The sequence below is a fragment of the Sturnus vulgaris genome, chromosome 6 (assembly GCF_052056855.1).
Source record: "Sturnus vulgaris isolate bStuVul1 chromosome 6, bStuVul1.hap1, whole genome shotgun sequence".
Lineage (NCBI taxonomy): Eukaryota > Metazoa > Chordata > Aves > Passeriformes > Sturnidae > Sturnus > Sturnus vulgaris.
Window position 1 is genome coordinate 696,822 of NC_142248.1, and position 27,545 is coordinate 724,366.

Consider the following 27,545-nt stretch of genomic DNA (forward strand, 5'->3'; position numbering starts at 1 on the left):
CTCTAATAGTGATTAGGATCATGTAACTTGTTGGCTGAACTCTGATATTAGGGCAGCTTGCAATGTTTTACCTTTTTAATTGTATCTTTTCTTCCCTGCGTTCTGTTGCCGTGGAAGGAAAGATTCATTTATGCTCCTTTATTTCTTCAGCTGTGAGACTGTAAAAATCTGGTTTGCTCTAGCAGGTGGTTGCTGGCATTGCCACTTTCTTTTGTTGTGTTTAAGGCAAGAGGAAGTGTTTGGAAGTAAATCTGCCTGAGCTGGTGGAACACCTACTCTGCCAGAAGCGCCTTTATTTTGTTCCTGGGCTTAACCTGCAGGGTGGGCTTCTAGGCTTATATGGGAGATGTAAACAACTTCTTGTGGAATAATCTGTAGTACACTGTTAGTACTGTTGAAGAATAACAAAGCTTTTCAGCTCTGTTTGGAATGGTTGTTGAAAGTGTTGCTTTCGCAACTGAGAGCAGGATTCGGCATTTTCCAGATGGAAGAGTGCATGCAATCTCTGGGCTGTCGCTCAAGTTGACATTAGCACTTAGGTTCTTCTTTGGTAGCCCTCTGTTGGAAGCTAGGCCTGAGATCAGCCTGTTTGGCTTTCATAGAGTTGGAGAAATCAGACCTGTCAATTCTGATGAATGACTGAAGCTACTTTTTGTTCTGAATTTGACTCACAGACCGTCTGCTTTCGTGAATGCTTGGTAGTGGAAAATACCACCTGTGCTTCCCTATGGCAGGTGGTGATTACTGGAATTTGTGATCGGCTTTTTAAAATGGGGGTAAAAAAATCTCAGTCTCTGTTACTGAAATACATGTACAGGCCTGGCTATTTCACCCCAGAAAAGAAAGAACACCAGAATAAGTTAGACACTGTCTCCCTCTGGTTTCTCAGGAGAGTGAATTTAGATATTGGGGGTTGCGGTATCTGTGCTAAATTTGGTTCCAGTCATTGTTAATAAGGAGATTTTAACATCTCTCTTTCCTCTTAATTTTCTGACTCCTGATAAATAAGGAGCAAATCTTTATTCAGGGGATTCTATCTTCCTAGCTACTGTCAAAACCCCTTCTCTTGGTAAATATTTTTTTTCTCTTCAGTGTTCTTTTTATCTAGCAGCAGTTTTAGGCACTTTGTAGAGCAGCAGAAGCAGCTACTCACAGAAATATCCCTGATTAGACAGACAAGTGAAACATATTTTTCTGCTTGGATGATAAAAGAAAAAAGTAATTTTGAAGTTACTGTAACTAATTCATTTGAATTTTAATGTTTTTTTTTTCTCAAGTATTCTGTATAGACAGAGGTTAAAAGTTTGTTGTTTACTATAATGCTGTCAAGGAATTAGAAAATAATGCATTTATGTCTTCCTCTTTGGCTCATTTTTCTTTTGATAGAATGCTGAGCTAATCTGGGAAGCTGTGACACTTACCTTCAGACTGAAGACCCATGACCGGGTAGAAATGCATTAGTACTTGGAGTATTTAACAGAAAATATAAGTTCTAGGAGGGTTAAATCACCTGGCAGACTTCAAACACTGAGCAAGTTTCAGTTTGAGTTGGGTATTGTGGTAGCCATTTAATTTACTGTGAAGGATTATGCACAGTGAATTTCTTAGAAAAACCAGTTAATTTGTATTGAGGTTTTAAACAATGATCTGTTCTATTTTCATCTTCTGTTGAGGTAAAAAAATTACTATTCAAGTATTTTTAAGCACTACTTTTCAACTTGCAGGTGGATACAGGCACACAGATGGCAGATAACAGGTATGTTGGCTGTTTTCCTGAAATTAAATCAAGGTGGGTAGAGCCAACTGTATATCTGGTGTTCTGCAGGAGAGGTTTTTGTTTGTATTTTTTAACCTGTGAAGAGTGGATTACCAGACTTGAATAAAAATAAAATGGTAATATTTTTCTAAATGCTCTGAAGAGCTGAAGAGCCTTAGTGTTTCTCTGATCTGTGTGATTTAAGCATGCAAAAGGCACCTTTTTTTTTCCTAGTTAATGTAGTATTTTTTGAGCATACAGTATTTCTATGGAACTGCTGCAAGTCGATATGTGCTGCTGCTCTTCTGAGGCTTGCAGTACTGGATAAGCTGGTCTGTCCATACCTGATAATACCCAGACACGTACGTGATATCTCTTCTGGTATTGTGTGTGAGTTAGGGTTAATTTCAGCAATATCTGGTGTGCGTTTTGTGACCTCTAAACTGTCAGGGAGCACAGGGAATACTGGCTGGCTGTTGACTCAAGCTGGGCCCTCTCCTCCAGCACAGGAAGTGAGATGGAAGACATTGCAGCTGGGAGATGGGGAGGCCAGGGACATCCCTTTTAGAATAGGAGTGAATGTTTTTATCAAAACTGTTTGTTAGAGAAGTTGGAAACAGAGCTTTTATCTCTTGTTCATCTTCCTTTCGTACCTGCATCCTTTCTCATGTTCTTTATCACTTACACTGAAAGTGTCTCGTATTTTCATTTGTGTAATAACATTTTCTTGTGCAAAGTGAATGGCCACATGATTCACAGACTGAATCCTACACATGAATGGCCAGCCGTTCACTTAATGAGATGAATTTATCTGTCAAAGGTTTTTGTTTTGCCTTTGCATCCCTTTCATTTTAGATCTAGTTTCATATCCAAACTTTGGAGTTTTCACAAGCTTGAAGACATAAATGTCTTTTATTGGCATACTTGTCTATAAAACTTGTCTGTAGTAAACCAAAAATACAGAATAACTTGTTCTTGAATGCTGACTTTTATGTAATGTGATACTATTTTTATGTGTTACCCTTTGAATTCTTTTAGTAAAACAGAAGATACTGCTTCAGAGTCTCTGGAGGCTGCTAAAAATGCAACCAACAAAAAAGGTGAGAAATACATAGTAGTAGGTGATGTTACAGAAGTGGAATAAGCCTGTATAGCCAAAACTGAAGATGTGTTCACATTTGAAAGCAAAGCAATAGGTTTTAGGCTAACTGTTCACTTTCTGATGTTTTCCATGTGTATTGCAGCCAAAACCAGGGTGAAGGCTGTATTTTTGTATGTGTTGTGACTGTTATGCTTTACTATTGCCTGAAATGACCCACTAGACCCTTGCAATAAGGCCTGCGAAGACTGGCTTGTAACAATGTGTATTCTTTGTCAGCATAATTATCAAAATGAGCAGTGCTGTTTATATGCTAGTTCTTTACTGTCTTGCTTCTCAAAAAGTGCATCTTTAGAATGTGTCTTGGAAATTTTTATTCTCCATTAGCCAGGTCTGCAGATAACTGCTGACTGGTGTTTTTCAAATTAATACTTTCTCTGTGTAGAAAAGCTACAGTTCCATTGTTTCTTCAAATACTCAAATTTGTAAGTTATAGTGAAAGATGTTTCATGTATGTGGTCACTGAATGTTCTTTAGATCTCCCTTATTACATTTTTTTTAAGAAATCCTTTGTGACTGGCAGTTGCAAATCACATGAGAACCAGTAGACACCACTGAATAATTCTTAAAGTCAAGTTGGATTGAGAAAGAATAACAAAATCCCAAATAAATAAGAAAAACAAAGCAACACACAAACACAAGCATATGAAAGCTTCACCATTTTAGTGTGTGCTGTGCAATTTGTTGAGTTTTTAATGTCTGGGGAAAGGAGCACTGAGAAACAAATGCAAAGATGTGAAAAGCAAAAGTCTTCATACTGTGACACCATGCGTGGTTATTGTAAGGGTTTTTAACACCTAACCAGAAGCATTTTAGATCTGACCTCCTGTAAAAGTAGTGTTCTGGGAAGTATTGTGATGGTTGAAGAATCTTACAGATTATAAAATCGTCTTGAGGTAAAAAAATTAGTAGTTGTTGAAGTCACAGTGCCATGCTGCTTATTGTACAGTGCAGAAAGTTGGAAGGGTTTTTTTCAGCAGTCACACTAACTGGAAAAAAATGTATTGGAAGTATAATTCCAATGGTTCTCCTCATGCAAATTTGTGTGGCTTTTAAGGTACAGCTAATACAGAAGGAAGATAGAGAAACTTCCTGTTTTGTACTTCCTTACGTAAAGGGAAAACAGGAAATTTGCCTGTGTTGTCAATGTACTTGTTTATGAAAGCAACTGATAGCTTTGCAAAAAGAAAAGTGCTTTTTCTATCATTCTCCAACTTTATATTACTGAAATCTGGGCCTGAAGTAATTGTTTGTGTTAGTAGTAAAATACTATTTTCACACCTCAAACAAAATTGGTGTTATTTGAGGGTGAAAACAGTGAGTATTTTTACTGTTCTAAGACACAGGATAATAAAAGCACTATAAATCTATGCAAATTTGTTTAAAAGAGGTTTTCTGTCTTCATAGAAAAGCTGGCAGACCAAGTGATGCAAAATCCACAGGTCCTGGCAGCTCTTCAGGAACGTCTTGACAACACATCAATCACTCCTTCAAGTTACATTGAAAAGTAAGTACTGGGCATGATAAAATTCTTGAAAGATTGAAAGCATAATAGAGTATATTATTACTGTGTAATTAAGGTAGAAAATTAGATTAAATGATTCACTAAGAAGAATGGTTTACTTAACCTGTGATTCATAGTGTCTTACTTCTGGAAGGAAGAGTGAAGTTTTACTTTATGCAAACAGTTTTGTCCCATTCAGTATTTATTGTGGCCATTTATTGTTTTGGATAGAGATATATATTATATAATATAATATATATTATATATGTAAAATATATAATTATATATATTTATATAATATATAAATAGATATATATATGTATATAATATATATATTTTATTTCCTTCTGTGACCCTTTCTCTGACAGGGTATGTGCTGCATTGGATAATGATTTCTGAAAGATTTCTGCTGTCCTGGACGTATTGGAAAGTTCAGGACCTGCATATCCCTAGTTTGAAGCTTAATTTTATATTGACTGTAAAACAGATTTGAATGCTGCCTTTAGTAAATATTTACCCTTTTATTTCTTGACTGAGAATAGCTGGGTGCAGACCTCGTTTTAGAAAACACCCAAGTTCTATAAAGAGATCTTTTTTACATGTCTATATCTAAATGTTTAATAATTTTAAGTGCAGATGGGCAATGTGTGCTTTATGAGTATGACCCATGCATCAAAGCTTTCTCCTGTAGAATGCACAGTTCTTATTTCTCTTAGATGGATCAACACAAATCTAGTCTCAAAGTTTAGGTGTAAACAAAAGTATTAATTTCAGATCTCTGAACTACACTGGGAGGGTAGTGGCCCCAGGGAATGGAACAGAAGATAACACCTTTGAGAACAACTTGGGTAGGAGAGGATTCTTTCAACTTTTTGAAATAGGTTTTGGAGAAACATGTATGTAAGCCTTTTATTTAAAAATTGCACATAGTTATTAGCGAACTATTTCTCAGTAATATGTGAAATAATGCTGAGGCAAATAACTTTTAACCTTAAGTAATTTTGTTTTTTAGTTTTCCAAAAGCAGTGATAAGAAGAATTGATGCCTTGAAAAAGCTCCAGGTGAAATGTGCCCATATAGAAGCTAAATTCTATGAAGAAGTACATGACTTGGAGAGAAAATATGCAGCACTCTATCAACCTCTTTTTGATAAGGTGGGAAAATCATGTATATAATTTATATTTCTTTGTTCTTGTCAATTCTGGTTGCATACATATAATTTTACATCTTCAATTACATTTTTTGGTTTTTTAATACAGAGAAGAGAGTTTATTAATGGGGAAGCTGAACCCACAGATGCAGAGGCAGAATGGCACAGTGAAAACGAGGATGAAGAAAAACTGGCTGTGAGTATAAACTGGGTCATCTACTGTGGATATATCAGATTATCAGAGTTAAATTATTGTCCTTGCCATCGAAAGGACTTTTGTGTCAGTGATGTGTTCTTGTGATGAATACACTGTTATGTCCAGTGAAAGCTTCTCCACCATTAATATAGCTTTTTTTCAAATGTGTGACCTGTGGGAATAGAAGAGTTGCCTTGGTTGGCACTGTTCGTAACCTGTTAACAGCACCTTCCTGCTAATGGGTTCCATTCCAGTGCTACATGAAACCCTAAGATAATAAAAGACTGGTTGGTTCTCTGCCCGTCTCCATTATTTTGGGGGACATAATTAGCTTTGATTTTCATAAATACAAGTGAGACATTTGTCACATAGTAGTAAAGCAGAATTGAGCTAACAAAATGTCTGCTTGGCTGGTGGATTCCTACTTGTCTATTGAGTAGGAGCTGTCTAGATTTAGGAGGCATAATATAGTCTGTGGGCTGCCTTTTACTTTCCCAGCATCGTTTCTGGAGGTGTGTGCTCAGGCTTTGTCTCAGAAAAGTGACCTACCTAGAAAGCTCTGTTTGCCATTCTGTCAGGTTTTCTTTGCATTTTTTCCTTAGCCTGATTTCTTCTAGGTTTTTTTTGGAATGCTGTTCTGTATTCAAAGTGAATTGTTCTCTTGTTTTTTACTGATCTCCTGAGATTTGGCATGACACAATGCTCCATGTGCATGAGCCAAAAACATTGCTTTGTCTCTGTGTAAATACAGGCATATTCCACACAATAAAATCAGAAACTTGTCTAGATGGGAAATAAATTGTAGTTTTGTATTCTTGACTTGTCATAGCCTAAGCTAATGCTAAAAGTATCTTAAATATCTACTGCTATCTAGTGGTGTAAACGGAAAGGTGCAGCTAGTGAAGACTGAATTTCCAGAGTTGTTTAGGATTGAGAAATGACTTCCTCATTCTTCTTTTTTATAACATTTGACATCAGTTATGTGGAGGGCATCCTGTTTCCTAAAATAGTAATAACTGGATGCAGCATAATAATGAAAAATACCTGTAAAAGACAACTTTGCAAGTATTCTGCAAAATGGGGAAGCTAAAGCAGCATTTCAGAGGGCAAAGTTAAATTTTAAATTCTTAGATGAAACGCTGTAGGTGGCTTATGGACCTACAGAAATGAAATTAATAGAAAAATAGAAATGCATTTATATTTCTTGATAGAAAGTGTTTTAATTATTTCTGTCTGTCAAATCAGTGAAGCAGACACTTGGTGTATTTAGTCTTCATGTAGAGTTTCAAATGAGTTGAGAGTAACTCTGAATTGTGTATGTGTTCAGTTGTTTAAATAAACCTTGTATCTCAACTTCATTTGCAGAGGAAAAAAAAGTAGATTTCAAATATTCCTTAAACACAGCTTCAGAGATGACAATTATTTTGTACTTCTGTCTCTGTTTATTAAATATACTTTGAAGTCACAATTTAATTTCTCAGCTGTTTCTGTATTTCTTTCCTAGGGAGACCTGAAAAATGCAGTGGTAATAGATGAAAAAGCAGAAGAGACAAATGTCAAAGGAATTCCAGACTTCTGGTTTACTATCTTTAGGAATGTAGATATGCTAAGTGAATTAGTACAAGTAAGTTTCTACTCTGAAATGTGCAACCTCTGTTGTGTTAAATGAATTACTGCTTTTCCCATTAATAGTCAATCCTTGTGGAGTATGAGTCAATCCTTTGATGTGAGACAACAAATCTTTTGAGTCTTTGGAATCCCTTAGGATGCTTGAAATGATGGACAAGCATTTTAGTTTAATCCATAAAGGATTATTTTTGCCAGGTTATAAGAATACCTGTGGATTGGCTGAATTCTTGTTAAATAGCTTAGGTAGTTATGCCTGCACTTGTATTAACTGCTTTTAATGCTGTTAAAGAAGAATTCCCTGGCGTGTCTTCTGTGAATCTCACTGGTAATAAATACCCTGAAAGAAGTTACTGTGTCTTCAGTAATACATCTTAGCAGCTTTGTTTACTGAAGACAAGCCCTAAAATGACTGAGAATTTGCAAGTATGATTAAGAAATTTAGATCCAGATGTTACTTTAGCTGAAATTGTTGAATTAGTTACAAGGTTTGATTTTTTTTTTTTTTTTTAAGGAGAGACTGTTTTTCAAATATTGCTGAATTGGATTTTACTTTTTTTCTGTTTAGGAATATGATGAACCTATCTTGAAACATCTGCAGGATATTAAAGTTAAATTTTCTGAACCAGGACAGCCTATGGTGAGTTTTCTCTGCTTGTTTCTCATGAAGATAGTAGTTATGAAGTGATCAGCATTCTGAAATATTCGTTCAGTTCTCTTTGGCTGTAGAGTGTGTGTGGAGGTTTCTTAGAAGCTACATATATTATTGTATTATATATAATATTTCTATATTATTTTCATGCTTTGCCTATGAAAGATTTATCTTTAGCTTTCCTGACTCTTTGCTCTTTCATTCTAAGCCTGCACAATATTACTGTAGTATCTAGATTAAAATTCTGGATGAATTCTGTCCAGTTTTTGCTTTCTTTTTCTCTCTCAAATTCAAGTGTAGCTGCTCTTAGTCTTACAACTACATGGCTGCTTTTGATTTGAAAATGAATTGTAGGTGAAATTCTGGGTTTCGAGTATTTTATCGAAAGAGACGTGACTCAGTAATACTAATCAAAGACAATGATTATACATATTGTGCCTGTTGAAAAGAATAGAAAATATATTGGATAGTATTTTAAAAGTGTGCCTCGTGAGTATATTTTAAAGTACTACTTCCTTTTTTTATTTTTGGAGATTTTCTCGTTTAAGTTTGATTTACAAAAACAGATGCTGTGTTTATTGAAAAGTTGTTCTGCTGCTTATTCAATTTATGCAGACTATTTATTCCTTGAACTCCCTTTGAAGGAGAGGTAGGGAGAAGGATGGAATTTGATACTATACATACATACTTTAAATGTTGTCATTGTGGCTTTTTTCTTATATTTGGTATTTTTTGTTTTCCCTTATCGAGCAATGGTCTTCTGATAATTCCCGAAATAAATGCAAGACAAGTAACATAGAAGATTCACATAAGATGGAAGGACTTTCTCAGAATAGCTTTTAATGGTTAATAGCAAGTTGGTTTTGGGTTCTTTTGAGTTTTGGTTTTTATTCCTTATTGTCTTTATTCTGCTAGTACTGAAGCACTCCAGCTGATATTAGGCAAGAAAGTAGTATGGCAGAGAAAAAGGTTTCTAAACATTGCTGGGGCTTAGGGGAGAGAATAAGAGTTTTATGAAGGAATATGGATATGAATTGTCTAAGCACAAAGTAAGGTATTCTAAGAAGTTGTCTGTTTAACTTGAAGCATATCTATTCAGTGGCATTTGGATGAAAGGGAATAGGTTTTTTTTTGCCTACGTAATTTTTGTGTTCTCATTCAGCTTTGTTTTATAAACACTAGATTTTTCTGGTCTTGCACTGTTTGTAACCTTTTCACAGCATTTTTCTGTAAATAGGTTCCATTCCAGCGCTACATTAAATCCATAAAGGCTGACAAACTCCGTGTCCCTTCTGTATTTGGAGACAAAGGATATGCTCCTAACTGCTTGAGTGAAACCTGTTCTGCAGCTGTGTGTGACTGTCTTATCTGCTATTCTTTGTTGAAAATTGGTGCAGCAGTGGTAGCTTTGTACTGTGTGAACTTCACAAAACCAGTGTGTCATAGATACACTAGTTCTGTTGGAGATTAGGTTTTGCTGCTGAAGGAATACATGATAATTAGGAATTTTTTGATTTACTGTTGACCCAAAACAATTAATCGTAGTTACGGCACTCCGAAAGTGGATATACCTGATTGCAGTCAAAGTGCTTCAAAGTCTTGTTTGTTATGGCCTGCACGTAGAAACTTCTATCTGCATGAAGTATAAGTGACTCCATTACTATTTGCTTTTATTTATTTATAACCATGTGGATAAATAAATATTATTTATATGTACAGGTACTTTATAATTTCTAGTTACATATTTATTTTGACATCAGGATCCTTAGCTAGCATATTCAGATCTCAGTGATCCATCTAGATAAAACTTAAGTAGCTTAAAAAAGGCAGGTTTTTTGGGGGGCTTCATGAGAACATATTTGATAAAAAACCCCAGAGAAGTCCAAATAAAGAGTGTTGGAAAGGTTATTGCAACACTTCAAATACTATGTGGAGCTTGAAGCTTCTTGTCTGCTAATTAGCAGGTATACAATGAAATGCTGTATGCAGATATTTTTATCTTGCTAGCCCTTGGGATCCTGCATGCTGAGTAGTGCCACTGGTTGGTTATTTATAGCCCCAGAGATGGTTTATGGGATTATTTGGATATGAGTATTCGTCACTGGTAGTGGATAAGTTTGTAACTCTTCCCCTGAGCATGTTTGCCAGAGAAAGAGATTAGCCTTAGCTGAAGACAGCCTCCAAACCATGCAGCTGTCTTGAGTTGCTTGAAAGGGAAGTGAAGCTGAGCTAGGCAATATGAAGTGAACACAGATATTCCAGTGAACTGCTGTGTCCCAGTGGCTTCCTGTCCTTAAACAGAGGGCATGGGGGTGGGAGGGCCGCTGTTGCCATTGATCTCCATCACTCCTTGACCACTCTCTTTAGTAGGTGTGAGTCATGTGAGGAGACTCATGGGGTCATAGGAAGATTAGGGGCCTTTGGGAGATGAGTGAGGGATAAATACCTGTGATGAACAGGCTGTTGTCCCAAGTTGCTTATCTTGTCTGTGCATGAATAGCCTTGAAAAAGAGGATGGCAAGGCAAACTTGGTGATAACAGACATTTTTCTGGCCTGAGTCTGAAGAATTCCTGGGGAAATATAATCAGGGTTGGTCTTTTGGCAGTTTGCAGATTACATAATCTGTTTTGTATGCAGATTAGGGCTGATTAATAAGGCATATTAGTGGGAGAGGAAGTAAAATTTTTAGGTAACTGTTACACATGCTGGGGCTGTGTGGTGGTGTTGTAAGCTTTGGCTTTCCCTCCTTCTTTTGTGCTGAACTGACCTGCAGACTTTTCCCCCTTCAAGCCACTAAATCAGTGTCACCAAAAACCTTTTTCCTTTATTGTTTCCCCTGTTCCAAGACAGCTTGAGTTGTGGCGTACTTAAAAAGCTCATGGTTGATCCTGAGTGCAGAGTGAGCATATTGTGCAAGCAGTTTAGAAACGTTTACACATCTGGAAATTGATGCATCATGGATGCTGTGTTTTTCTCTAACTGGAACCTTTTGATCTCCGTATAAGAAACGGAATCTCTGCAAACAGTTTTTGGGTGCCAGAGGAGGTTCAGACATAACCAGAAACACCTGCTTCGGGCTGTAAGCTGTGGAGACATGTTGGTTGTACAACAGTTTATGAAGTCAATGTTCTTTTGCAGGATTTTCTATTATCAAATAGAAAAAAACCCTCTGGTTCCTGGGGGAGTGTGCTATTTAAATAGACTCCTGCAGTCTAATTTGTGCTTTAATTGGAAATAAAGTCTGATTCTCTTAAGATCATGATATTGATCAGACTTGGGGGAGCAACAGAACCACGTGGTGGTGTTCTAATGTTAAAATGACTTCGTAATAACAACTTCATCCCTAGTGCAAGGATGATGAGAGGCTTCCATAGAAAATGAAATGAAGACCTTCCTCAAAATACTTATTTCTAAGATTGCTTTTAAGACAGCAGTTCTATATGTTAAGGTGAATGAAATGTACTAATTACCTGTTTATAATTTGAATCTAAGCCAAGGTTGTTACAGCTTTTTGTACATTTGAAATTCGTTGACATTCATAATTTCCTGCATCTGCTGTAGTTAGAAATATGTTTACCATCAAATTATTTTTTTAATTATTATTTTGAGAGTTTGATTGGTGATAATTATGCTGATGCACTGTTTCATAGATGAAAATTAGTGGTAACATAAAATTTCTTCCAGTCTTTCTCATTAGAGTTCCACTTTGGGCCCAATGACTACTTTTCTAATTCAGTCCTGACAAAAACATACAAGATGAAGTCGGAGCCAGACAAGACAGATCCCTTTTCATTTGAAGGACCTGAAATAGTTGATTGTGAGGGGTAAGGAAAACTGAAATTCAAAAAAGCTTCTGAAGCAAAAACACTTTTTTTATTTGCTTACTGTGATAATGTTTAGTAAAGATAAAATTGTTACTGACTTCAAAACTGGGAGTGTTTGTAGGGATGTTGATGGTGTTAGTCTCAGCATGCAGAAGTAATGGGTGCATAGATGGAGATATATTTTAACAATGTGTACATTTTAAATTGAACACCTTTTGAATTTAATAGTTCTCTAATTGAGGTAACAAACCTTTTATTTCCAGATAACTGGGTAAATTATTTTTAGTCATTACTTTTCACAGACTACCCCCCTCCTCAGTCTGACAAGTAGCCTTGGACTCTCTTGGATTCTTGTCATCTCCTCAGCAATTTCTGTTCCAGCAAGAATTGGTTTATTATTATCAGGCACGAATAGGTCATGTGTATCATGTTCTTTCAGCCTGTTTGGAGGGAACATAAAGGCCATGCAGTTTGATCCCAGCAGCTGTGGCTAATGCAGCAATTTTTAAAAATTTCATTGTTTTTGCAAAATCTGTTCAGAAAACAGCTGTGGATGGTGAATTCTCATGTCTGTTCTGGAAGTCTGAGTTGAGCACTACAGAGTTTTTTGGGGGTAAAAGAATGATTCCATCTAACCTAACCTTTGGTCTTCCCATCCATGATCTGTGCTCTTTAACCAAATTCAATTGCCACACCACAGCAGAGCTGACACAAATGGAAAATTACTTTTGTACCCTATTTTTCTGAGCATCTAAGTATTCTTTTCTATTGTTGATTATTTGGTTTTCAGGGTTTTTTCCTACCCCTTCAAGGACATGTTGTGGTGGTTTGGTTTTCGGGGTTTTTCTAACTGACACTTAAGATATGCCAAATACTTGGTTTTTTTGAAGTCATGCTGACAACCTCAAAACCTCTTGACTTTCAGTGCTACATGTTGGCTTTTGAATCCAGAATTCACCTGCAGTGAGGCAAAATGTCTTCTTGGATGTTTAGTGGAAGTTGTGCTTAAGTAACAGACTGCTCCTTTTTGAAGAAAACTTAAGTTCATTACAGCAAATTATTTTTTGTTTAAATATTATAAAGGAATATAAAGTCCTAGATTGCTGATTTGTTAAAATTTTGATTTCAGTTGATGTTTCCTGAGGAAGGTGTTAGATACGGTACAAGTAGAGCAGGAAAACATGTCTGTGCCTTCTTATGCAAGTAAAGTATGAAAATGGTGACTTTGACCGTCTGTCTGTAGGACAAGGTATTTTTGAGGCACTTAAGGCTTACTGTGACACCGTTATTTCCATTATAGGAAAATTAGCTGTGTTTGTCCCTGTGCAGCTTTGGGTAAAACTTGTTTGAACGGAGAGAGACTTTTCATTGAGTGTCAATTTGTACAGCAGCAGAATGGAACTGATAATTAGACTCTTTTCAGCTTGATGTGCTTGACTGCCAAGTCAGTCTGAGTACTGGTCTTTGGAGAGTTCAAACATCCCTTTCCCTGGCCACTCTTTGGACATGCATTTTTAGAGTACTGCCTTGACCTGTAGTTAAAGGGCGTAATGTATTGTTTTCTAACAGTTTGACTGGTGAGATTTTTTTTCTGGAATAGCTTAATCCTGTCCTTGGTTATAGAAGCCCAGTTTTTGGGCCAGAGGAACTGAATTATGGGTGCAGTGGTGGCAGTGATTACTCTGCCAAGACAAACTTGTGTAGCATTTTCTTTTAGGGAAACATTTGACCTGTCCAACATACACATAATCTCTAGGACTATGATCCACTTCATATCTCATCAAGCAGCTTTATCTAAAGAGTGATAAGCTGTCTTGGCCTTGAGGTTGCTGCTCTGCTGCTCAGTTCCTTCTTTTCCCTGGTGCCTTGTGTTAAAATGCTGTTTTTCACATGCTGTCTCTAGGTGTACCATTGACTGGAAGAAAGGAAAAAATGTTACAGTTAAAACAATCAAGAAGAAACAGAAACACAAGGGCCGAGGCACAGTTCGGACAATTACTAAACAAGTACCTAACGATTCATTTTTTAACTTCTTCAGCCCAATAAAGGGTAAGCTTGGAAATTAAGATCCTTAAAATATGTTTATGTATATTTGTATTTATGTGACTTAAACATTCAAACTATTTATGCTGCTGCCTTGTAAAGTGCTTACTAGAGGAAGTTTCCAAATATCTTGCCCATCCAAACAGATGATTTTATTCTGATGTTACTCTGTAGAATCTGGCCAATAGGTGTGCAATGTAAACAGGATTCATAGTATGGGAACAGTCTCTTATAGACTCTGTTAAAGAAGTTGACATGTTTTACCACAGGATGGCTCCATGCATCAGTTTTTCTAACATGCAAAAGAAATGTGTTCCATTGTTGGTCAAGCTACAGCATAGCAGTTTCCCTGAAGCCTCTTTCAAGTGACAGAACTTTCTGTAGTTTCTTCTGTGATTAATTAGTGATCCCTGATGCTCTGTACATAATTGTCTCATTTTCCTAGTCTAATGTTACATGTGTACTCATATATTAAACCATTTAGATGGATTCCAAAACCATTATTTTTTTCTTGGTACATCTTTCATTGTCCTCTTCTGCAAGCACAGATGAGGGAAGTAGTATGTTTTGTGGACTGAAGGGGGTCCTACAAGAAAGGCAGTGAGGGATTTTTTGCAAGGGCATGTAGTGACAGGACAAGGGAATGCCTTTAGGCCTAAAGAGGGCAGGTTTAAAGTTAGATACTAGGAAGAAGTTCTTGACTGTGAAGTTGGTGACACACTGGAACAGTTTGGGGCATCCATAACTTCTCTGGGCATTCTTGGAAGTGTTCAAGGCCAGACTGGATGGGGTTTTTGGCAACCTGGTCTTGTGAAAGGCGTCCCTGCCCACAGCAGAGGGATTACAACAGTAGTCTTTAAGGTCCCTTCCAGCCCAAACTATTCTGTGATTCTAGAGCTGTACTGAACAAAATGGTTCTTGATTCTGTTGTGGGCTATTATGAACTACCTATCTTTCCTAATTACCACTGCAGATCCCCTTGTATGTAGGTTAAGAAACATGGAATGTGTATTTCCAAAGTTGGGGGTGCTTTAGTACAGAAATGTCCTTTAATTTTTCTTGCTGCTTTGAGCAAAGGATGGAGATTTGTTTCCTGTTGGTGTTATGTTGTTGTTTTTAATACTCAAAGGGTACACTTTGGAATTAGCTGTATAAGACACTGACATCTTCTGGCAGTGGATAGTTGCATTTTCAACTTGAGAATTGAGCCAAATGATCACTTTCACAGTAGATCACATGGTAGTCCGTTCCCAGAGAAGGGACATTTTGATTTTTGTTGGGATTTTTGGCATTGATTTGATATTTTTGTTTTTTGGGTTTTTCTTTAAACAAGCAAAACACCCACCCTGTTCCATGCTGGTTACAGTACTGGGCCTCTTCTCAACAATGCTTTGCAGATTCATGTCAAAATGTTCATTTATTTAGTTCCAGTTGTTTTGGGGGAGAGATGATTTGTAGTGCTCCAGCCAAATAAAGTTACTGTAATTACAGCATTAGTTGAGAAACCAAATATATTCATCCACATGTCCTCTGAACCCATTCTTGTAGAAAGAGTATTTCCTTGTGCAAAAATCTTTGATATCCAAATGGCAACTTTGATGCTTTAACTACAACAAGTGAAATTCTTCTAAGTATGATTTCTGTAGGTTTAACTTATCACTAATCTGAATTGTCATAGTTTTAATAGTTACCTTGTGAAGCCTTTATAACCTGTGTTTTCTGGTATGAGATCTTTATACTGTGTTTTGTCATCTTGAATACTGAGGTGGGTGAGACCATACAAACGTTTCTTAAATTTGTTGCCTTTTGTTTTTGCAGTATCTGGTGATGGAGAGTCATTGGTAAGTTTTTGAAATGGCACAATTGCTCTTTGCTGCATCCGTTTTGCCTAGTCACTGTACAGTGACTATAGGGTTATTTTATCAAGTATTGTGTATTTTTATTGTTGTTTTTGCATTTGACAAAGCTGGGTTTCACCTTGATAAAGTGAAAGATACTGTCAACTTCTCCACGTAATCCACTGGCAGTTAACTGTTACACAGCCTCCTCATCCAAGACGTCTCCAGTGGTCACTGTTGGGAAGGTCATTGTTCTCCCTGTCCACTCAGCAGTACTGCATGGCTGGTACCTGACTTCTTTAAAAATCAGTCTGGAGCATTCTGAACAGTTCTCCAATATCAGATGTCAGAGCCAGCCAAGTCTTTAAGAGCTTTTTAATAAATGGTGTCTTGGCAGGACACTAACTTGTGTGTAGAAAGTAGGAAGCTTGTACAGAAAATCTCAATTCTGCAAATCTAGATTTAGATTTTATTGTTACAAAATTAAGTATACTGACAGTACCTGTGACCTGAAGGTTGGTGATGACAATGTGATGTTTTCCCAAACCTGTTACTTTGAAATATTTTCATCTGCTTCTGTGTAGCACATCACATTTTCAGTACAGTACTCAATCTGATTTGTCTTACAGGATGAAGACTCGGAATTCACTTTAGCAGCAGATTTTGAAATTGGACACTTCTTCCGTGAAAGGATAGTCCCTCGTGCTGTGCTGTATTTCACTGGGGAAGCTATAGAGGATGATGATAACGTATGTATGCAATTAGCATTTTGTTTATTAGTCAGCACATAGAAACATTCGTCTCCTTTTCTGATTAGACTGGGGTGAAGTATTAATTACATGAGAATAACAAAAAACACCCCTGAAGAGATTGCTACTACTTTGGCATAGGAAAGGGTCATTCAACATGCTATAAGTTGTTAATCTGCTTCTGGAGGGGACTTAGTTTCACTTAGTGTTTGAATATGCTACACCTGCAGAAGTTTTTATGCAAATACTAGCAGAGCTAATTAAACCTTGGGTTTGTTTTTCAGTTTGAAGATGATGAAGAAGGTGAAGAGGAGGTGAGATGCACACTGTATTTTTTATAGATTACTGATAACTTATTCCATTCTAGTGCCAGGAATAATTCTATATGGAGCAGAAAACACTTGTTCATAAATGCTCTTGTGCGTGGTACTTCTTTCCAAAAGAGTTCAGCATTCATGACTTGCAAAACTGCCTGGTTTTTCTTTTCTTAAAAATATTTTCTGCAAGAGCATATATCCATTTTTTATCTAGTATTCTGAAAGCTGTTTTCTAACATGACTCAAAAATTAAAGGAAAGCATTTTTTTGTAGAATGCGGCATGATAAATATTTGTTCCTTAGGTGGTAGTGCAACTCAGCTGTCAGCTTTTAGTTGTCGTAAGCTTGAAGACTGAGTCTTACCAAATGCAAAGTAAAAAGAAGTATGCAACTATTCAGCATAAGTAATTTAGGCTGGCTCTGGTCTATTTGCAATAGTGTTGTATGAACACGTGCTATGAAACGCTTTGCACAAAACCATTAAATGTTACCATTACCACACTTAAATGAACTAATATCCTTTACATTTTTTGCTTTACTGCTTTTACTGTGCTGTTCTTGCTAATTTGTCAAAGGTACTGATCCCTGACTGTTGTCAGCTTCAGCACAGCAGAGTACATCAGAGGTTATCAAGCTGCTGATCTGATGTGAGCTGGCAGCCTTCAGCATGCAATCTCTTTTTTTGTCTGTGCTTAGGCTGTTGAGTGACTAAACACTTGTACATTTTTATTTTTTTAAGCTGGGCATTGATAGAAGTGTGTATGAGTATTTTTAATTGGTTTCCAGTGCCAGATGTTATCACTTAGATGTAGCTGTGTGTAAAATTGAGTACAAAAGCCCTACATAGGAATGCATAGCCAGTCCACAACAAGCTAAATAAACAGACTCTTTGGAGGGAGACTGAAACAAAGAACAAAATCAGGCATATATACCTATTACCAGAACTAAAATTCCAAATAATTTGTTAGGTAGAAGTTTAAAAATTGCTGTGGGACCGCAGCATCATACATAGGAAGATTGCCTTTAGCCATACTAAGACCTTTATATCATGTTTTAAAGATTTTGCATGTAAAACTTGGAAGATGCTGAATTCTTTTAAATCAGCCCAATACTGACATCTGAAACACTCTGGAATACAGTGATAATTTAATTTGCTACTTTGCTTTTTGTCCATTACAAAAAGTTGCACTTTTAACCTGTTTTAATTTCTGTTAGTTTATCTCTATTTTGTCATAGGAGTTGGAGGGGGAAGAGGAGGGAGAAGAGGAGGAAGATGCAGAGAGTGATCCCAAGGTAAGGACATTTGTGTGCTTAGTCGTAACACAGGTTAAAATCATGAACAGTGTAGCTAAGGGCATGATAGTTTGTGAAAAGATCAATCAAAAAATCACCCTAGCTTCTGACTGCAATGTTTTCATTATCTTCAGCACTTAAATTGCTCTTAAAAGAGAAGTTAATGTTTCCATCAGTTGGGAAAATGCAGGTTTTGACTTCCAGCATGCACTAAGATAATTTCCAAACTGTGTGCCTTTGCTTCTTAATGGCATCTCTGTGTAATGCTGATACAGTTTTCCTTTAGAAACGTCTCATTCAGATGTTCCTTGGCTGGACTTCAAGCTAGAATTAGTCTGACAAATCTCAGCTAGCTTGTTTGTTTATTTTCTTTTCCTTAGAATTGTTCTTTATCGTTGTCCTGATGGCTGCAGGTTAGACTCTACATGTCTGTACTTGATTAGAAATCAAGAAAAATCAGTCCTCAACTTTGAATTTTAAATATATGATACCTGGCTTATAATTCAGCCTTGAGGGTTAGTGTTCCTTCTGACAGGTATTTTTCAGTTCTTCAGTCATGGTAAATGCTTATATTTAGTGAAGCTGGGACAGTGATGACAGACTTGTGTTCGTGTAGTTCTTAAATCATCAGCTTTCAATTTTTTATAAAGACAGATAAAAAAGTGAAAGGCATGCAAAACTGCTTGATCTTTGGATAAAAGTCTTAACAGCAGCTTGACATGTCACTCTTTTGGTATAGTTTTATACATCATCCTATCATTAGTAAATGGTTTCTTGTCACTATCTAGAGTCAAGTTTGTTTTTCTTTAATGAGAAATTCTGTATACTAAAGAAAGTCTGTCTTGTACAAAGATCAATCCAACTGGGTTAGATTGGCAAAAATCAGTATTCTGACTCTGCTCTGTAGGATTCAGATGCAGTGGTGTACCTGTAATGGGAAAAAGTTGGACAGCTGAGATAGCTCTGCATCAACATATGTTTGTGTGAAGTATCCTTCTAGAGGATTTGGTAGGGAAAATAAAGCTGAGGTTATCATGGAAGGTTATGGTTGTTGCCTCCTGTATTATTTTGTACATTTCACTTTTCATCCATGCTGACAGTTCCTTTCAATTTTTTCCCATTTAGGTGTAATATAAGTCTGTTATTCATTCATACATTTCTAGGTAAGGTGGAATTCCATTCATACCTAACTTCCAAGAGTCCCATTTGTAGTCATGCAATGTGATTTGTTTTCTAAGGTTTTCTGTTTTGTTTTGTTGGTTTTTTTCCTTGTATAGGGAATGGTGACTTGTACTGGGGGAATGGTGACTTCAGAATTTAGGTTTTGTTAGTAAAAAATAGAAAGAAATGGGTGTAGAGATGAGTACCTGTAAATCATATAATTAAAGTAGATTTTTCAGAATGACACTCTGCCTTCCTGGCACGCTTTCTGCTTTGCCTTTGTAGCAACCAAACTGTATTTCATATACACACGATAAAAGATACTGAGACTTGACAGACTTTAATTTTCCTTGTTTCTGGTTTGATGTTGCATCTCCTTACTGTTTCTAATGCACTTGCAAATTATTTCTTAAATACCTTCTCTGCTCTTCCTAAACTCTTCTAAGTCATCAGCTTACTTAGTATGCGTTTTCCAGCATCTTACTTATGCTGCCTGACAAAGGCAAGCAGTCACTCTTAGAAGCCTTTTCTTGATCTCCTATGATTCTGCACAGGTATTGTTCTTCTGTTCATCTGTCTCTTTTTTAAAAGAAGAAAGAAAAAGTTCCTTCTGTTGTATACTGTCATCTTCACCTTTCATCCCATTCCTCACAGAGAGCAATGCCTGCAACAGCTTCCATACTTTCTTCCCCCCCCGTATTTTAGGCTCTTTATTTAAAATAAAATAATTATTTTAATTATTTAGAAGAAGATGTAATCCTTTCAGCTCATTCCATCTGCATAGATAATGCCCTTCCTTGCCTTTGTTAAACTCAAAGTGGAGCTGTGCTTCATTGTTGGTTTTTGGTGCCTCAGTATACATGCACTGACAGTTCACCTGCAGTAGTAGAACATCTGTTTGTCACAGTAGCTTGTCTGTTACCCTGCTGCAGTTTGTTACACAGCTGTGTTCCCTCCCTACAGTTAAAAATTATCAGCCACTGGCTTGTTTTTCAAGTCAACTTGGATTTTTTTGTTTTGTTTTGTATTTTGACACTAATACTCCAGTCCTGTCCTGTTTTTCATTCTTTCTCCTGCTTGTACTATTTTCTGATCCTCTTTTAACTGTTCCCTGCCTTTATTTGCCTTCCAGTCCCCACTCCCTGCTTTTCTTATCTAGAATAGTTTTCTTTTTCATGTACACAAGAATAAGTGGTCTGTTTTCCTTTCAAATCCAGTTTCTCCTTTTCCGTAATTTCCATATTACCTCCTTTATTGTTGTAGTACATTTGCTGCATGTCAACACTTTCTACTTTGTAAACTTTTTCTCCTTCCTTCCTGTGAGTTTTTAGTACATTTGAGTTGTTCACATACAACCAGAATCATTATCATCACACAAAGCACTTGTGCCATATAGAAGTTGTGGCTTTGGAAGACTGAGCAGTCAGATGATTGAAAGTAGCTTCAGAAGATGCTACAAAACTGGATAATGTAGCTGGTTTTGTCTAGTGTATATTTTTATGTGCTTGCATGTCCCATTCTTTAGCTGCCTTTATTTCACCTTGCTGAGGCTTTGCTTGAATTGAGAAGTAGCTGACAGGGAATGCAGAGTGCTGGTTTGAATCATGAGCAAAAGAGCTGCTCTGTGTGTGTGAGACTGCATGGGCTTCAAGATCCTTTTTCTTCTGAGTTCCAGTGGCAAGACCTTTCAGCAGGAAATTCATTTCTAGAACTGGCTGTGGAAGGAAGCATTGCTTACTTAACTCCAGCTAGCTCTGGGTTTACATTCTCATATCCTTGCTTTTTCTCATTCAGTAACATAGAATAGGAAATAAAGATAAGATTCAGCTTTAGGTCCTATAGTTGGACTGTTCCATTGAAGATGTTTCAGAAAGGCTTTCTACCTTCTCCACTGGAAAGGACATCAGATTTAGTGCCTGCTGCCTGCCTTGATACTGCTGTTGGCAGCAGAGTTCTTGGGGAATTAGATGAGATCTTGATAATCTGTCTGTTTCTGCATGGCCACCTTAGCAGATGGAAAGCTTCCCAAAAAGTGAATTGGAAAAGTAAGGAGATAATGACTTGATTGCTCTTGGAATCACCTAGGAATGTACCTTACCTAGTGTGTTTAAACACTGAAGACTAACAGAAATTCAATGTTTCCTTCAGGATCTTGTTGAAAAAACAAAATTGCTAAAATAAATGGCATGGAGATTTTGAGCTTATGTCCCAATCCTCTAGGACACCAGTTTAACTGGATGGGCAGACGTGGTGGGGTTTGTGTAGGAACATCATGAAACCAGTATTAACTCGGACCTACTTTATTGTCTGTTTTAGCTCTATGTTCTTGCAAATTTTAGGAGCAATTTTTAATTCTGAAAAAGTGATGCAATAAGGAGCAGCAGTAAGCAAAAAGCTGTATATTGCTCTTGGTTAACAAAAGAGAAAAAATAGGTGGGAGTCTCACTCAGCTTGGTCGTATCCATTGGAATGGCACCTCAAACTGAAATTAAAGGCCCAAAGTAGTTTAAACTCCTTGCTTAAAATAAATGAATATGAAATACTTTAAAGATACAAAAAAATTTAAATCCTACCAATTTTAAGATTAACTTAAATCTGCTTATGGTTACTGTAAAGAATCTGTTTACAACCAGAAAAATTATTGTCTCTGTAGCCCTGGTAGTGATCTTGAGTACATGTGTTTACTGCTAAATTTATTTTTAAATAATACGCAATTCCTCCTTCTCTTTGTCAGTTCAAGTCTCTCTGGTCTTTATTGCCTGGCCAGTGCACTTCACTACCTTTCTAAGATATCGTGGGAAGTTAATTTAGGGAAATAAAGCATGAAGGGAAACCTTGCCAGGATGGGGTGATAAAGGGCACAGGGGCTAAGGCACATCAGTGGTAGTGGCTGGCTGACCCAGTGTCACCAAGTCTGGGCTCTGCTGGAAGAGCAGGCTCAGACTTTAAAGGCCAGCCTGAGGGAGTGTGGATGTCAGCTCTCCATCACACTCGCGGCTTGGGATCTGGACCCTGATCTTACAGGAGCCAGTAAAGGCCAGAGATGAGTTTCAGTGTGCATGTGCCTGCTGGAGCAGCTGTAACTGGAGGGGAATTGTGGTCTCTTTGTGCTGGTGTCCTCTGGGATTAGGCTGGCATGGGCTTTGCATGAGGCTGAGAGTAGCTGAAGGCAGCAGGGAGCTCACATGCTGGCTTCCTTAGCAAGGGCAGTGCTGTGTGTTAAAGTGGTTGGAGAACATGGATTACGTTGGGGTCTGGATCTAAAATACTGCCTTGATACTTAGGGCCTCCTTAAACATTTAGTATATATGGCCAACACGGATACACCCTCGAGTGTAACATAAAAATAGCAGTATTTGTCTCAAAATCTCCAACATCTGACTCAGATCTGGGAACCCCTCCAACTGTCTTTGTGGTTTTTTTGTCTGAGAGCAGTAATCAACACTGAAAGGTCCTTTAAAAAGAACTTTGTGATCTGTGACTCAGTTTTTACAGCATAAACAGATATATGCAGTAAATGTAATTTAAGTGTTTATAGAAATAAGGAAAAGATAATGAAGTTTATTAGAAAATATAACAAGTGTTTTGGTTGATCATTAAAATTTGGCAGAAATGGTTGCAGTGGTCAACTTAAGTGTGTCTTGATCTAAATATAACAGGTGACTAGGAAGGAAGGAAGAAGGGAGGGAGATGGAAAGATTTTTTAAAGTACACTTGAAATAGCAGGTTTGTTATTTTATCATGGCTTTTATCCAGAATGCAAAGAGGAGAGGAAGTGATGCTGCCTGCACACTACTCTGGCCGTATTCAAATACCAAGCAGTTAAAAGAAGAATACAAACCTTTAGGAAACTTTAGATAAAAACGCTACTAGTTTTTGCCTGCCCATGGCATGCAATGTACTACCAGTGGCAGTTAAATTTTAATTTAAGAGCAGAATGCTAATTTTGTATTCTGTGTAAACGTATCCCTTTTCCTGTATTTGGTCCCCAATCAGTGCAGTTTAATTCACGTAAGTGTTATTTGGAACTTCAGGCGGATGAGAGAGAACAAAGTTAACGTTATCCAGATGGGTTGGCTGAGGAATACCACAAGGAGGAAGTCTGAAAGGTCTCTGACACATCTGTGCATTTGACTCTAATCCTGAATTGCAGTGGGAATGATAGTGACCACTCTGACCATAAAGCAGTTTCAGTGAGGAACAGAACAGCCTGGATTTAGTGCAGATTATCAAGGGCAAAACTTCATGATAAGGCAGTTTAAATCAGTTGCACCTGTTGTTCCTTGCTAGAGGCAAAACCCTTCTGTTATTTTAGCTCTTGGTTACTTCATGTATACTGAACTTGGCGTGGGTACATATTTTATAACACGTAAAGCTCTTCTTTGGGATAGTAACTAAGAAACATTTTACTTTGCATCAGTGACATTCAGGGTGTTGTGTTTTATACCTGTATTTTTCTTTACTAGACTGCAGCAGGTTTCTGTGACTGCTGTTTGTGTAATAAAGTATATTAAGAATGGTAAGGGGAGAAGCAAAGTGGTAATTGACTGAATAAATTCTCCTGCTTTCTAAGAATTCTGTGTTACAATGGAAAAAAAAGCAAGAAGTGCAGTGTAAACCTGAAGTTCTTAGTGGTTTGAGTGCTTGTTCTCATTCCCAAATTCACTTCCTTTTGCCAAAGGGGAAGTTGTTTAACTACCTAATGAAGGTATTTCTGCTTTTACATATTCAGATTAACATACGGACTTCTTGCCCAGTGTTAAATTGTTGAATTGTTACCTGCTGGTGATGCAGAACCTAGAAGAAATCAACACATTAATTACATTTTTATCACCTTAGCAGAAAGGGCAAGGCTCCTAAGGAAAAACTCAGACGTGCTGCAGAATAAGCAGCCTGCCTTCCTCTCTCCTCAGAGCTGGAGGAGGTGGCAGTTTATTGTTAAAATTGTTTAATAGGCTGGAAGTCAAATAGAGCCTCTGGTTGAGGGGAGTAGGTGGTGGGTTGCTTTCTTATTTGTGTGAACTTTAGCCTACAGGGTGCAGTGTTAACAGCACAAAAATACATAAATTATGGGATACCAAGCAGCTGGGGGCAAGGGGAGACCAAATAAATGTGGTGACTCTGTTGGACCTTTACGATGTAGTTTGAGTTTTCATGTAACATTTTTGTACATGCTAGTGATACATGCTAATAGCACAGTGATACATGCTTATTCAGAACTGCATAGCCAGTTTCTCTGTTGAAGTGTTTTCTTTTATGCCAGTTTGACGTTTAACTGTTTATTTTCTCTTTTTCACTTTATGCAGAAAGAGTCCAGCCAACCTGCTGAATGCAAACAACAGTAATAAGGAAATACCACTTGGAAGTGATATTTGAACAACTTGTAACAAATAGTTGGATACCTGGCCTGCAGTTCAGGATATTCTATCGCTGCAGCACAATCTTATTAACAATGCTTAAAATTAATTTGTTTTAAAATGCATGATTTTCACTAACTTTATTGCTTAACATGTACAGTGGCAACTTCAATGCATTTGGGAAATATGAGGTTTAAATAAAGCACACTCTACAGCCTTTGGTACACTGTAACTAAGTATGTCAATAGGCCTCTAGAGCCTTCTGCCCTACGCATAGGGGAATAGTCCAGACTACCATGTGAGGATTATCCATTTTCTTGCTCAACATTGAAAATTGTGGAATAGCAATGTGCTAAGAAGCTAAAGTAAATGGATTACATGTATGGTAGCTGAAACAGATAGAGCAATATGACTTTTTTGCTAGTTCCCTCCCCCCTTTTTTAATGTTTCTCGCAACCTACAAATTGAACTAGTGCTTGAGCAGCTTTAAATGTCATATTTATTATCTCAGTACAACCAGTTGAGTTGAAGTAATTTTACTTCATTGAAGAGGGTGTCATATTTGAGACTTAGTTGTTCATCTTACTATTTATTTATTCATGTTTGTAAGTACTTTGACAGAATTAGTGCTTTTTAATAGTTTTTAATATACTTGAAAAATCTTCTTCCTCTTTTGCATACAATATGGGTACTTGTAAAACAGGTAATTCAAAGTGGTCTCAATGTAGTAGTCTAGACAGAAGAAACAAACTCTCATCAAAATGACAACTCTTCTGGATGAAGATCAAAATGCAAAGGCCAAACTGTTGCTGTTGGTGGAAGTGGGTTGCAGCCAAAGAACCAATTTCCAGTAGTCTTATTGCTTAGTGTCCAGCATGAAAGGACCTTTCACTTTGAACACAGAAATTTATCAAAATGAATCAGTTCAATAAATCTGATGTTTGGGTGTCTTACTTGCAACACTGAAATTATTCCATTCCACAATTTGTTTTCTTTAAAGTTCTGAAGTCTTCAAAACTACCTTTTGTTGTTGTGTGGCACTTCAGGTACACATTTCTAGTTTCAGCATCCATTACCAACCTCTGGCAGCAGTTGAATAGCAGCTGTATCAACACTGTGACCAGGCATGTAGAGTGCTCCAGCCTTACCTTACACATTTGTAACTTAATACGGTGTTTTCAATTTGTACAGAATAGATAGAATATTCTATTAAAGTTGTGAAACATGACTGGTGGTGCCTGTCTGGTCCCTAACGCTTCCTAGGAGAAATGAGCATCCTGTTCTGAATGGTGGAGTGTTAAACACAGCACCTTCCAGCTGTTTGGCCATACAAAACAGCTGCCTTTGCCAAAAGCCAAAACAGGAGCCCTTGTAAATGTAGCAGTGTACAGTTCTTTGATGTAAATCAGAACAAACTTGCTCAATTTGCAAGCAAACAGTCTGGAATCGTTTGTAGGAGATAGGGTTTTTAGGGAGGCAGCATCATTACAAGATTCCACATGATCCGTGCACTTTGGTTATGGACTGAATGAGGTGCTGGGGGCCAAACTGGGAATGTTGAGGTACTCCCACATCTGACCTCGCAGTCAGAAAATGTAACACCAATGCTCAGGTGCCATAGTGTTAAGGCAGGAATGAGGAAGGAAGGCAGGAAAAGGGATAGGTTCTGAGCTTTATTTTAAAAAATTAGATTTTGTAATCTCGTAGTCTGACTGCAGTGCACTCTGGCAGGCATGGAGAGCAGTGTGAAGGCATTTCTGACAAGGACAGGAATAGTGAATGGAGCTTGCCTGTGTACAGACTGGTTCGGCACACTGCCAGGCCCAGCAAATAGAGAAATTTGACCTGGTTTGTTTCTCTTTATACTGGAAGAAACTGAATAATAGTTCCCCATCCTCAAGCAGTACTTTCCTCTACATGGTTAAATGGGAGTGCTGCTACCTGGAGATAAACATCTGCAAATTAGCACACCAAAGTAATTTATGTGCATGAATCTTGAAAGGCTGACTTTAATTTTGAGAAAACGGGAAATTCCAGAACATGTGGAGCAAATGTGCCAGCATCTCGGGAGCCAAATGAGCTGGGTCAGTAATGAAGCTGCTTAGCAAGATGTTCATCCTAGGGAAAGCAATGGTAAAGCTGAGCTGGGATTCGTTCAAGCAGAGTTAATGCCGGTTGACACAGCCTAATAAAAAACAGATCTTGTCAAAACCCAGCCATGCTCTTTCCATTGCAGATCTCACTGATAATGGCAGAGATGAGCAGTTCTTAGACTTCTCTGTTTTCACTTGCAGACTTTGTCTACAGGAAACGAACTGGTACCTGTACATCTCATTCCTCTAAGTATGAAGAAGTGATGAGGTGGTGGTCAGAATGTCATAGCAGATAAATCCAGGCTGGATGGAGTGTGGGTGTGCAAAAACCCACAAGTTATTTTTTGAATGATTTTTTTTTTTTTAAAATATTGGTGTGTTTTGAAGACTGGGCCTTGAGAAAAATAAATTAATGCCCTATGTAAAAGCTAGTTGGAATTTTTTTTAAATTATGAGGTGATAGCAAAAAGTCTGTGTGCATCCATGCCTGATTGCCATCTCAGCTGCCTGATAAAAACCCTGGTTTAGTCCGTGGGAACACACTTTAGTTATACAGCCTTCATGTTGGTGTCTTCTCATTTGAGGGAGGAAAAGAACTCCAGTTCTGGTCCTGAAAGTTGAAGCAGCTGGAAGCACTCCAAGAGAAATTCATCTGGTGTGTCGCCTGCCCAGGATGCAGCGTGATTAACAGCCTCTCAGTACCTGGGTTGTCTAGGAAGAGAGCCTTGGAGGTACTGTCCTGCTCCCCTATCTGATACAGGAACAAATGGTGAGTGCTCTGCTGCCAGCTGAAACTGCCTGTGGTTTCTCAGGAGTGCAGCACAGC

The 27,545-nt window shown here is 37.5% G+C and overlaps 1 protein-coding gene and 2 non-coding genes across 15 annotated transcripts in view; all 3 read left to right on the forward strand.

The window, feature by feature from the left end:
* NAP1L4 (nucleosome assembly protein 1 like 4) overlaps nt 1-25,854 on the forward strand; it is a 28,201-nt gene extending 2,347 nt beyond the window's left edge. For 2 of the 13 annotated variants that reach the window (XM_088166657.1, XM_088166658.1), the window contains exons 2-16: nt 1,725-1,756; nt 2,795-2,856; nt 4,323-4,422; nt 5,432-5,573; nt 5,679-5,765; nt 7,270-7,389; nt 7,960-8,031; nt 11,729-11,868; nt 13,772-13,917; nt 15,730-15,752; nt 16,379-16,498; nt 16,783-16,812; nt 18,052-18,108; nt 19,234-19,271; nt 24,576-25,854. In XM_088166657.1, coding sequence (XP_088022783.1) covers nt 1,743-1,756; nt 2,795-2,856; nt 4,323-4,422; nt 5,432-5,573; nt 5,679-5,765; nt 7,270-7,389; nt 7,960-8,031; nt 11,729-11,868; nt 13,772-13,917; nt 15,730-15,752; nt 16,379-16,498; nt 16,783-16,812; nt 18,052-18,108; nt 19,234-19,239 — 1,119 coding nt within the window. In that variant the 5' untranslated portion in view covers nt 1,725-1,742 and the 3' untranslated portion in view covers nt 19,240-19,271; nt 24,576-25,854. Of the gene's footprint in view, nt 1-1,386; nt 1,447-1,724; nt 1,757-2,794; nt 2,857-4,320; nt 4,423-5,431; nt 5,574-5,678; nt 5,766-7,269; nt 7,390-7,959; nt 8,032-11,728; nt 11,869-13,771; nt 13,918-15,729; nt 15,753-16,378; nt 16,499-16,782; nt 16,813-18,030; nt 18,109-19,233; nt 19,272-24,575 lie in introns of those variants that run through there. The other 11 variants (XM_088166653.1, XM_088166654.1, XM_088166659.1 and 8 more) reach the window with 10 other exon arrangements.
* LOC148223272 (small nucleolar RNA SNORA54) lies at nt 5,965-6,092 on the forward strand. The gene has a single exon (XR_015804681.1). It is a non-coding gene; the product is annotated as a small nucleolar RNA SNORA54 (small nucleolar RNA).
* On the forward strand, nt 9,238-9,353 carry LOC148223273 (small nucleolar RNA SNORA54). The gene has a single exon (XR_015804682.1). It is a non-coding gene; the product is annotated as a small nucleolar RNA SNORA54 (small nucleolar RNA).
* Nucleotides 25,855-27,545: the final 1,691 nt, after the last annotated feature.